Source organism: Dendropsophus ebraccatus, chromosome 10 (assembly GCF_027789765.1).
Source record: "Dendropsophus ebraccatus isolate aDenEbr1 chromosome 10, aDenEbr1.pat, whole genome shotgun sequence".
Taxonomy (NCBI): domain Eukaryota; kingdom Metazoa; phylum Chordata; class Amphibia; order Anura; family Hylidae; genus Dendropsophus; species Dendropsophus ebraccatus.
This window is the reverse complement of record NC_091463.1, coordinates 23,340,988-23,352,856: the sequence shown is the minus strand read 5'-3', so window position 1 is coordinate 23,352,856 and position 11,869 is coordinate 23,340,988. Positions and strand designations below refer to the sequence as shown.

The following is an 11,869-nucleotide window of genomic DNA, read 5'->3' as shown; positions in this document are numbered from 1 at the left end:
TTCTTTTAGCTGGTGTGTAACGCCTTACATGTTGCTATATAGCTAATTGAGAACGTCAGCCTGCTGTTTTCTGTAATAGATTTACTGGGAATGTCTGTTACAAACCACATTTAACATACTCATATTGTTTTTATGTATAGTTTTTATTTTGTCACAGTGGGGTTTCTATATTATTTATATAACTTTTACTTAGCAGCACAGTTTAATTTCACAAGTTTTGAGTAAGACCTCACACAAGATTTCTTAGATTATAGTTGCACAATGACCCTTTTCTACTTCCTGCTGTACAAGTCTAAAAAGAAGGATGATGCTTCTGCTTCGTGGCCGGGGTCCTCCTGACCTACAGATGAACGTTTAGTTTTAATTTCAGTTGCCTAAATACTTGATTATATGATGATTCATAGGAAGTAAATCAAAAAATTATAACTAAATATAGTGAATGTATTTATAATCATTACACAATACATTGTATTTTGCAGTTCATCTCATATATTAGATACAGAGCTGGGTGCTAAGACCCCCACCAATCGCTAGAACAAAGGGCTCGGCTGAGCAGTGTTCCCATTCATTTTTGTTTGGGTCCCATAAAAAAGCTGAGTACTCAAAAAAAGTGAACTTTCACGGAATCCATAGTGAGTGGTGTTGGCTTTCCAAACACCATTTCCCCTTTCATCCAGTGATTGGCGGGGTCTAAAAACCCAGATCCCCCATAAATTAAAACAAACAATATGCCTCTAAGTAAGAGGTTTGTTGAACGTTTAAGCAATGGTTGGGTAGAGAGAGAGAAGTTTATATTATTACGGGTGCCTGTTTATATCATTACGGATTCGGAGCTAAATCTGAAGCGGATCCAGTGTCAGTGCATCTCTATGAGAATACATACTCGCAGCGGGATTGATATTCCGCTGCGTGTATGTAAGTTAACCCCCAGCGGTCGGAGCATACATCACCTCCTCCCTGCTCTGGCTTGCTTTGGGGGTTCTCGGCGTCTGCTCGTCCCGCTCAGCCAATCTGTGGTGCCCCGCCACAGCAACTGAATGGCTAAGCGGGACAAGCAGAAACCGGGAACCCCCGAAGCAAACCAGAGCGACGGCCATTACGCGCGAAGGCAGCAAGCGGGTGAGAGCAGGGGGTGCTGCCCGCATGATCGCTTGATCTTGATAGCATATAGCAGCGGTCTGCTGCCGCCAATCCTATTCTTAAGTTCAGACCCGCTTGTGTCCAACGGGACAAACCAATAGTCCAATTAATTTCAATAACTCATAACAAGACCAAAGACCGCCAAGATGTGAAGATAACATTGTCGTTTATTATAGCGGGCCGAGACGTGACAAAATCACCTTCCTTCCCTTTTTTTATTCTAAGGAATTAGTTGCCGTTTATTTGCTTTGTAATGTGATGTTTACCTTTCTGTTTCCTCCTATTTTCTCTTTTTATTGCCTGCGATTTATTGTTATATTTAAACAGATTTGAAACAATAGTCACATGTACTCGTATACTTGTAGTGTCCGAACCATCTAAAGCTGGTAAGATGATTTGGGAGGTGTAGATACAATATGCCCTCTGCTATATTCTAGCAATCTGTATATTTATAAGACTATCAGAAAATTAATAGCCCTAGTGAAATAAATATTTGGCAACACAAGTCAAAGGTAAAGCGTAGGGCATGGATAGGGGGTGGAGGTTGTTGGCTTTTGTGGTTTACCGTCACTGCACCAATTTGGGTTTTAGCGCAGAGTGGCCAGAAGGAAGAAAAGTAACCCAAAGGGCTGCAGGGGGTTAAATGGAGGAGCTAAAGATGTTGTGGTACTGCTGTGGCACTTGTCCATAGGTAGCTAGCTCTCCCTAGGTCCCAACACACACTCCAGCGCTGTCATGGTGCGATACTCAAACATAGAGTTTAGGAGTAGTTGCAGAACAATGAATTTTACTTAACAGTCTTTCAAGTTCACAGTGTAATATGTAGGCAAAGTCCCAGGTGCAGTTAGTCCTTGTAGGTGCGGTAAGCTTGAGATTTGGTCTGTCAGCAATTCTCTTTAAAAGGGTTACCCAGTGCTACAAAAACATGGCCACTTTCTTCCAGAGACAGCACCACTCTTGTCTCCAGTTCAGGTGTGGTTTACAATTAAGCTCTATTCACTTCAATGGAACTGAGTTACAAAACCTGCACCAAAACTGGAGACAAGAGTGGTGCTGTTTTTGTAGCATTGGATAATCCCTTTAAGGATACATATATAACTGCGTTAGCAGGTGGACTGGATTTGAGAAATAGACTTGTGACTTAAATAGACTTTAGGTGAGGTTTTAGCATTGGGGACAAGGGCACTGTCCCTTTGGTACTGTAGTTTTCTGTAAGGGGTCCTGACAACCTTGGAATTCATTGTGGTGTCTTGGAAGACTTGAGAAGACTGTGGTGGGTTGACCTAGGAATAAACTGACTCAAGCAGGTGGCAAAAACATATGCATTGAGTCACATACACAATTAACTGACAATGGCAACCTCCCAGGCTTATAACGCTTTCATTCTTTGGTCTATGCGGCCGACTGAGGTGTCATTTTTTGCGCCATGATCTGTTCTTTCTTTCCGTACCTTGATTGCAACTTCTGCATATATGCGACTTTTTGATCACTTTTTATTACATTTTTCCTGGATTTGATGTAAACAAAGATGCGCAATTTTTCACTTTGGCGGGTTTTTGCGCTAACACTGTTTACCTTGCGAGATCAGGAATGTGATAAAATAATAGTTTGGGCGATTATGCACGAGGCGATACCAAATATGTTTATTTATTTATTTTTATTTATAAAATGGGAAAAGTGGGGTGATTTAAACTTTTATTAGTGGAGGGGATTTTTTATTAATAGAAACACTTTATTTTATTCTGACTCACACTAATATGAAGCCCCCTGGGGGACTTCTATATACACAGCACTGATCTCCCATTGAGATCAATGCTGTGTATATAATAGAGCAATGATCCATCAGATCATTGCTCCATTATACTGGTCTGCTGCAGACCACATACATGGAGTGCTGAGCTGGGATCAGCTTCAGAGCGACGCTGAGCCCCAGCTGGTTCAGTACAAGGGATCTCCCCTCCACGATCGCATCACGGGGGGAGATCTGCCACTAGACACCAGGGACGGGGCACAGCTGCTATTCAAAAGCATTTGAATAGTTAATTAGCCAGCCACGGCGGCTAATGCACGCGGTCCCTGGCTGCACATAGCAATCGGGGGCCGCGGGCTGCAGAGAGGGCTTACGCCGGGAGCCCTCTCTGATTCCCCTTAACGGCCGCATGACGGGTATACCCGTCATGCGTCGTTAAGGGGTTAAAGGGGTTATACAGCGCTACAAAAACATGGCCACTTTTCCCCCTCTCGTCTCCAGTTCAGGTGTGGTTTGCAATTAAGCTCCATTTACTTCAATGGAACTGAGTTTCAAACCCCACCCAAGACAAGAGTGGTGCAAAAGTGGCCATGTTTCTGTAGCACTGATAACCCCTTTAACTCCCATTGTTCGGCATTTTAATATTGGTGGCTGAAGAAGTTGGATGCAGCCCTAGAAAACATGGATACAGCACAGACAGAGGCGTTCAACTAAGTATTGAATAACGTCTCTGGATACTTATGACAATGCCATATTAGTTTTTCCTTTTAATAAAAGATTAAGCAAAGATTTGAGTGCAATATCTGTTGAAGTGTTTTTTGGCATAAAAGTAAAAAATATATATAATATTTACTGTTTGAGCATCATACATCAAACTAGTTTGTGCATGGACCTGCGTGTTCCTGATTATAAGATTTTATACTGCTCAATGTTGTTTTATTATACATTAACTTTCAATAAAAAATTCTGATTGTAAAAAAAATATATATTCTGTAAAATTACTTTATCATTATGGAAATACTCAGTGTAGATTTTTTCGAGAAAGTTTTCTTTATTTAGCACAAGGCTGCAACATAACAAAATGTGAAAAAAAAAAGAAGTCAAAAGGTCTGAAGATGTTCCAAATGCATTTTATGTTTAACATAAGAACTAAAGAGCTAAACCAAAGGTCACTTTTGGATGACACATTCCCTTCACAGAGGGGGGCAAGGTCATAGACCGTGAAATCAGTGACAAATGTCTGAGTTGTAAGATGAATAGGGAAGAGACTGGAGATGAGGAAGCGCATATAGTAACATAGTTAATAAGGCTGAAAGAAGACAAGAGTCCATCAAGTATAACCTATAGAAACCCTACTGTGTTGATCCAGAGAAAGGCAGAAACCCCCATGAGGCAGATGCTAAATTCCTTCCCGACTCCCAAATGTCAAGTGCCCATAATTTTTAATATTATATTTTTCAAGAAAAGCATCCAGGCCTCCCTTGAACTTATTTAATGAATCAGCCATGACCGCCTCATGTGGCAAAGAGTTCCACAGTCTCACTGCTCTTACAGTAAAGAATACCTGCATGTTCTTTTTGGTGTGAAAGAGAAACATGATAAAATCTCAGGATGCATTTGCAATAATAAAATTCCATGAAAGAGAATGTGTTCCTCTATAGGCATTCTGCAGTCTTACAGTTTCTCTAGAAATGTGGCTGGCACGGTGGCTTAGTGGTCAGCACTGTTCCTTTCCAGCAGTGGGGTCGTGGGTACAATTTCTGGCAACTTTATGGAGTTTGCAATAGAAATGCTAATGTCACACATTTACTTGTCCGCACTCCATCGGTGGTCCCCTCAGTGGCGCTGCAGCAATGGAGGCAGGGTGACAGTCCTGTACCCAGTGACATGGGCATCTGTCAGTCTATGAGCTGTGCAGGATAAACCGGGTGCTTCATCCAAATCAGGGGAAGAAGATTTAACATTATACCCAAACTTTATACCTCCCTCCCCCCTCTGAAGTTGGCCCGTGTAGCGTCTGTCCACCCATATTCAATGTCCCCTACTGGTGGAGCATAACAAGTCTAGCACTGATTGACCGATGCTCAGCCACCCAGTGTCAGGGATCTGGTCAGCTGACTGTAACTAGGGCTTATTTTTCGAGTAGGGCTTATATTTAAAACAAATGTACCATTAGTACAGATTCTAATGGAGCCGCATCATAGAGGAGTGTGGGTTTTCTCCCTTAGAGGCGGGACAGCCCGCCTCCAGTGCTTCACACCTGGCTGGTGCCTGGGAATAGAAGGGGGACATACGTGGGAATCGGGCCACGATTCAAAAAAGGACCGCAGCATCGGCTTCCCCACACTGGTGCCGTTCTATCCATGTGTACTGATGGTACAGTCGCTTTAAAACTTATTCCAAAAAGGCTGCAAAATGAGGCTAGGGCCTATTTTGGGGTGGGTCCTATTTTCAGAGAAACACAGTAGTAGACAGAAGGGAGAGAAACCTTGGAGGACAGCTCACAAAGGCTGATACAATTTTATTTTATTTATTTTTCCTCCCACCCTTATTAAGATCAACTTCGCTCTTTTTCCTCTAAAGGGGACAAGAATAAGGTAGAATATCCTGTTCAGATAAAATAAAAGTAAGCAAGGTCCTGTACCAACTTTTTTGCTGCCTGAGAAGAAATGTGATGGGAAATCTGCTGCTGTCCCGTGCAGCCAGGGAATAATTGCTGCCCGAGGCAACGTTCTCATCTTGCCTTTTGGATAGTGCAACCTTGGCTGAATGATGATGTGCATTGTAATATATAGGTCTCCGTGATTCAGCTAAGGAGGTGGCACCAGATACTGCCTGAGAATATGTAGTTCATGCATGAAACATAAGGAAACATAAAGGCTGATTAGAATATGGTTCATACAAGCAGATAAATAGTATAGCAACAGTTAATAGTAAATGATCATATAACTGTAGATAAATAATCATATAATAATGATAATCACAACTTTAGCACATGAAGGTTTCGGATCCATATAGAAATAATAGGAACAAGTTCTACAATAGACCTGAATATCATAGAATGTAAAGTCGGTTTCCATGGAGATAGAATATCATTCTATAAATATTTACCATTCATAAAGGTTTATTTCACAAATGTATAAATGTGATGATCTGAGTATTTTTTATAGTAAATGTCAGACCACAGATTATGACTAATCCCATCTTGTCACCCAGACTGCTTATCCGCTGGATTAATATGCTATTTATGAGTAACTAGAAAAAAAAATCCGCACAGCTCCCTATCACATTAGATCAGGGATGGGGAACCTTCGACTCTCCAGCTGTTGCAGAACAACAATTTCCATCAAGCTAAAGCTTCGGTTGTCCAGGCATGATGAGAACTGTAGTTTTGCAACAGCTGAAGGGAGAGAGGTTCCCTATCGCTGCATTATAACATGTCCTCTGTGCTGCTGTGACACATTACATTCATTACCTGTAAAATGATGACTTGAGAGGTGACTATTAGGGATGAGAAAATTTACAGTACTAGCGAAGAAAAGCGAATTTCTAGGCTCAGTCTTCTTGTCTTCTGTCTGCCTTTGAACTCGGTGGCGCTCCATGCCGCTCCTCTCCGCATGCAAGGAAAAGCTGGATCCAGTCCTGGGATCTTGGGAAACTGGAAGAAGTTTCCCAGGACTGGATCCAGCTTTTCCAAACACCTGGAAAGGAGCGGCACAGAGATCAAAGGCAGCAGGCTGACAAGCCGAGCACCGAGCCTAGCAATCACTTCTCTTCGCTAGTACTGTAAATTTGTACTATACAATAATCAGTTTGCTAATATGAAGGAGAATTGTTACTTTCTTCCTAGGATCATTCCTCAAAACTGTTTAAAACGCATCAAAATGTTGAATCATTAAGGCAACACATTTAAAGGGGTTCTCCATTGATAAAAGAAAAAAGAACCATATGACTATGGGGGGGTCTAGGATAGAGACTTGACATGGAGGATTAGATATCAATATATTATATAGTTATTCATTCCCTTATACAAGCAGTATTACCAGCCATACAATCCAAAGCAGATACATAAGATATGCATACGCATAAATAGACGGATAAGAATTTTATTAGTGCTGTAGTAGAAAAAAAAATTATATGAGGCATCTGATTGGCTTCAATCTTTTTGCAGCAGCAGGACAACAGCCCCAAAGACACCAATAATGTCATTAAAGGGGTAAAAAAAAAATCTTTCAAATCAACTGGCTATAAAAATGTATATAGATTTGAACTTTAGTCCTTTTTAAAAATTTCAAGTCTTCCAGTATTTACTAGCTGCTGTATGTCCTGCAGGAAGTGGTGTATTCTTTCCAGTCTGACACAGAACTCTCTGCTGCCACCTCTGTCTGTGACAGGAACTGTCTAGAGCAGTAGCAAATAACCATAGAAAACCTCTCCTACTCCTGCAGGACATACAGCAGCTGATAAGTACTGGAAGACTTGAGGTTTTTAAATTGAAGTAAATTACAACTCGATATAACTTTTTGACACCATGTTCATTTGAAAGATTTTTTTACCTGAGTACCCCTTTAAGAACTTTAAGAAGAAGAAGGAGGAGTCCTTAAAAGTGATACTAAGGTCCGCACAGAGCCCTACTCTCATCATCCAGTGATCAGTAGACGACTGAGCAATTATTCATTGGCCATGCATCTCTGTATGATAGATGTGCAGCCAACAAGCCAAACCAGCCAGATATTATAAGTGTAGGGACAGACTACTCCAGATTTTTTGCAGTCTCTTTCCATAGAGGCACATATTAATTTGTATTGGAAACTCTGGGTGGAAAACATGATTTTTAAAGGGGTTATCCAGTGGTAGAAGAACATGGCCACTTTCCTCCAGAGACAGCGCCACTCTTGTCTCCAGTTTGGGTGCAGGTTTTGCAACTTAGTTCCCTTGAAGTGAATGGAGCTTAACATGCAATTTCTGCATTATCACTGGGGGAAGTTGTGACGTTAATCTTCCAACATTCATTCTTGGTTATTTATCAGTATTTATTGGAAGTTTTTTCTTTAAATAAACCAATGTCACTTTCCCCACTGTAGACATCAAAGTGCAAAGTAATTTTATGTCACACCCTTGGTTTCCTGCTGTGAAATTTCCTTCCTTTTCAAGGCTGTGAAAAAAAAAAAAATTCTAGGAAGCGCATCTACTTATGAAAGGAACATTAAGGCTCATCCAGAAGTGCGACCTTCTTCTCTGTCTGCTGGTGGCCACAATGAGGCCGGTGACCTTCCTCCAGCTGTCAGTCTTCTGGCACACATGTGAGGCCATCACAAGAATCTTCTATATTGCTGCAGTGGAGCAGTTGTGGAACTACAGGGATGGGACAGTGTTTTCTGGAGAACCAAGGTAAAACCTTTCTAAAATATGTTTAGATTTTTTTACTTAATTTTTTTTATTTTGATTTATAAGATTACAATTTTGCTATGGTGCCAAAAGTTTTTGGATCAACAATTATGAAAGTCATCCGCTGCCAATTGTTTTCATGCAAACCTCTAATAAATATGGAGTAGATGAAATATCCTACAGTTTACTGCTTATACTTTTTATTTTATTTATATATGATTGCTTGGATGTCAATCTTCTGATTCTAGACATCATCTGGGCCTTATACAGTGAGATGTAAGCTGTGACCATTACCTATTGTGAATGGCCTGACCCTATTTTATCTATACACTGGTGTCAGCATGCATGGCAAAAGTTTTTGTTGTTTTTTTTTCTTTTGGGGAATAGGAAGTATTTCAAGTTATGATTAGTCTTTTAGCTATGTAATATAGATAGTAAAATGGAAAATTAGAGAATACATCGGCAAAAAAATCCTTACCCTAACCTGGTTGTTATTTGCCGTTAAATGTTAGCCTTCCAAAAAAATGGCCGAGCTACCTGTGCTGTTTTTAACGTCATTTAGTGATATGCTTTACAGCAAGCCTCATGGACATAGACGCAACGAACCTCTCCAGACCCTATTCTTTGTATGGGGCAGGTTTGTAAGCATGCTGTGTGACCTGTATGAGCTGTGCAAGGGTCATTACACAGAGAAGGAGAGGCTGAGCCCCTTTTGTTTTCTCTATACAGTGGTGTCATATTTTGCTGTAATTCTGTACAGATCACTATCCAGCATTCTCCTCCTTATCATCACAAACAGAACAGGAAGTATTTGCCTAATATTAGGCCTAGTGGCCAGAGTAAAAGCTGCATGTTTTCAGGATTATTTTATAACATACTGTAGATAGTAAAAAAAAAAGAAGAAGAAATGCCAAAAAAAAAAAGACTCAAAATGTTTTGACATAAAACTTTAGATAGACAACAGAAGATAATTTTCTCATGACATATTCCCTTTAAACATGTATCTTCTGTAAACCTAGTGGTGCTAGGAGTTTATTGTTTTATTTTTTCACTCTGTGGTTATGTTCCCACTATGTCTTATTTGGCCCTTTAAAGGCCGTCTTTTTTAGGTCAAATACTGGCCGTTATTTAAAATGCATAGTGGTTATTATACAATAATTGGATTGAGTGTCCTAAAAGATGGCTGAATAAGATGGTGCGTGAATGTAGCCTGTGGCTTTTTAACAGGAAACAGGAAATTTGGAGCTCTGTATTAGTCGTGTGTAAATATACACTAACCTATATATGGCTGTATACATGAACCTTTATATGGCTGTATTAACGTATCTTTATATGGCTGTATGTCTGGCTGTGAACACTAACATGCAATCAACCAGGTTATAAAGACATTGCAGACTATACAATCCTTACATAGTAAGTGCTACTATAAACCTTGAGTATCACTGACTGAATAAACTTCCTGTGACATCATCAGACTACTCGCCGCCATTATAGTGTTAGGAATAGAACGTCACAGGAACATCATTGACTAAGCTAATTGAGCTTTACATTAGAATACTATAATACAAAGAATTATAAATTACATAAAATGCTATGACTGTCCATTACAGCCCCCATCTTGTGCAATAAACTGGTGCAAGCCAATGTCAGTTGTTCACCCTAAATATCATAGATGAGTGTAAAATTACTATCAGCAGTAACATAAATAGTGAAGGGGCTAATCTTGCACGTATATAATGTTGTGTTAGCGGTTACTGATATTTAAGTGATATTAAATGAATGGTATTGGGGAGAGAGAACAGTGCCTGTGTAAGTATACATGTATGTCTAAGGTGTGCATTCTCATTGTATATTGCAGACCACCTGATTCTCAGGTATATAAAAAAGCCCTCTATGTGGAGTACACAGATGAAACGTTCATAGACGTGAAACAGCAGGAGCAGTGGACAGGTATGAATGTTCAGTATATGTACTGCATGTAAATAATTCATATGCTGTAAATCCAGGTTATTATACTATACACAGGTATGCTCTACTCACTGTTGTGCTGTAAATCTGCTGTATTCTAAGGAAAATGCTCCTGTGGTAAACCTCATCAAGTATCCCTAGACACCAAGTCTCCCTAGACATCAAGTATCCCAAGACACCAAGTATCCCTAGACATCAAGTATCCCAAGACACCAAGTATCCCTAGACACCAAGTATCCCAAGACATCAAGTATCCCTAGACACCAAGTATCCCAAGACACCAAGTATCCCAAGACACCAAGTATCCCAAGACATCAAGTATCTTAAGACACCAAGTATCCCTAGACACCAAGTATCCCAAGACACCAAGTATCCCAAGACATCAAGTATCCCAAGACATCAAGTATCCCAAAACATCAAGTTTCCCTAGACACCAAGTATCCCAAAACATCAAGTATCCCTAGACACCAAGTATCCCAAGACATCAAGTATCTTAAGACACCAAGTATCCCTAGACACCAAGTATCCCAAGACACCAAGTATCCCTAGACACCAAGTATCCCAAGATACCAAGTATCCCAAGACATCAAGTATCCCAAGACATCAAGTATCCTTAGACACCAAGTATCCCTAGACACCAAGTATCCCAAGACACCAAGTATCCCAAGACACCAAGTATCCCAAAACATCAAGTTTCCCTAGACACGAAGTATCCCAAAACATCAAGTATCCCTAGACACCAAGTATCACTAGACACCAAGTATCCCAAGACACCAAGTATCCCAAGACACCAAGTATCTCTAGATACCAAGTATCCCTAGACACCAAGTATCCCTAGACATCAAGTATCCCTAGACACCAAGTATCCCTAGACACAAGCCTCTCTGCCGCCACCAATTTTTGTGTCAGGAACTGCAGGGCTGACTAAGCCCTGGTTCCCACTCCCCTGCTCTGATTCAGCGTTGTCTGATTCAGCGATATTATTAGTGAATTCATATTAACTTTCTTTTCCCAAATGAATTATTCTACAATTTCTATTCTTTCTATTTTTGATAGGTCTATTGGGTCCCACAATTCGTGTTGAAACATTTGATAATGTTGTTATTCACTTTAAGAATAGTGCAAGTATTCCATACAGTCTACATGGCATTGGGGTATCATATAGTAAACGGTCAGAAGGTGAGCTAGCTATTGTATAGCACCTGTATTGTTCTTTACTTTTTTTCTATATTGTATACAGTAAATCGATGGATTCAAGCTTTGCGCTTAGTGGGTGCTCCGTGTGAATCTGTTCTCACTTTTTCAGTCTTCTAGCTTATGCCCCTGGGTTTCCTCCCGCATCACTTTCTCAGCAGTGTTCTTCATTTAAGGCCATTAATTCTGAAGTGTGACTTTCAATCTGTAATCCTGTAAAAGGGTGTCGGAATTGTGAAGTTCCCCTTTAAGAAATATTTACTGACTGTAACAGTACTTTTTCACACAACAGCTCCTGACACTGCACTTTATGTGTAATGCTTAGAGATATCTCTAGATGGTAATATTCCTTGAATGTTCCAGAACATTACTTGAACTGATGACTGTTGACTTCACAGGAGCCTCGGGCAGTGTTGCTTTCACACAGTG

The 11,869-nt window shown here is 40.3% G+C and overlaps 1 protein-coding gene across 1 annotated transcript in view; it reads left to right on the top strand.

Moving 5' to 3' along the window:
• Positions 1–8,095: 8,095 nt before the first annotated feature.
• Positions 8,096–11,869, top strand: part of F8 (coagulation factor VIII) — a 56,638-nt gene continuing 52,864 nt past the window's right edge. The window contains exons 1-3 of the mRNA XM_069986570.1: positions 8,096–8,281; positions 10,137–10,228; positions 11,303–11,425. Coding sequence (XP_069842671.1) covers positions 8,148–8,281; positions 10,137–10,228; positions 11,303–11,425 — 349 coding nt within the window. The 5' untranslated portion in view covers positions 8,096–8,147. The remainder of the gene's footprint in view (positions 8,282–10,136; positions 10,229–11,302; positions 11,426–11,869) is intronic.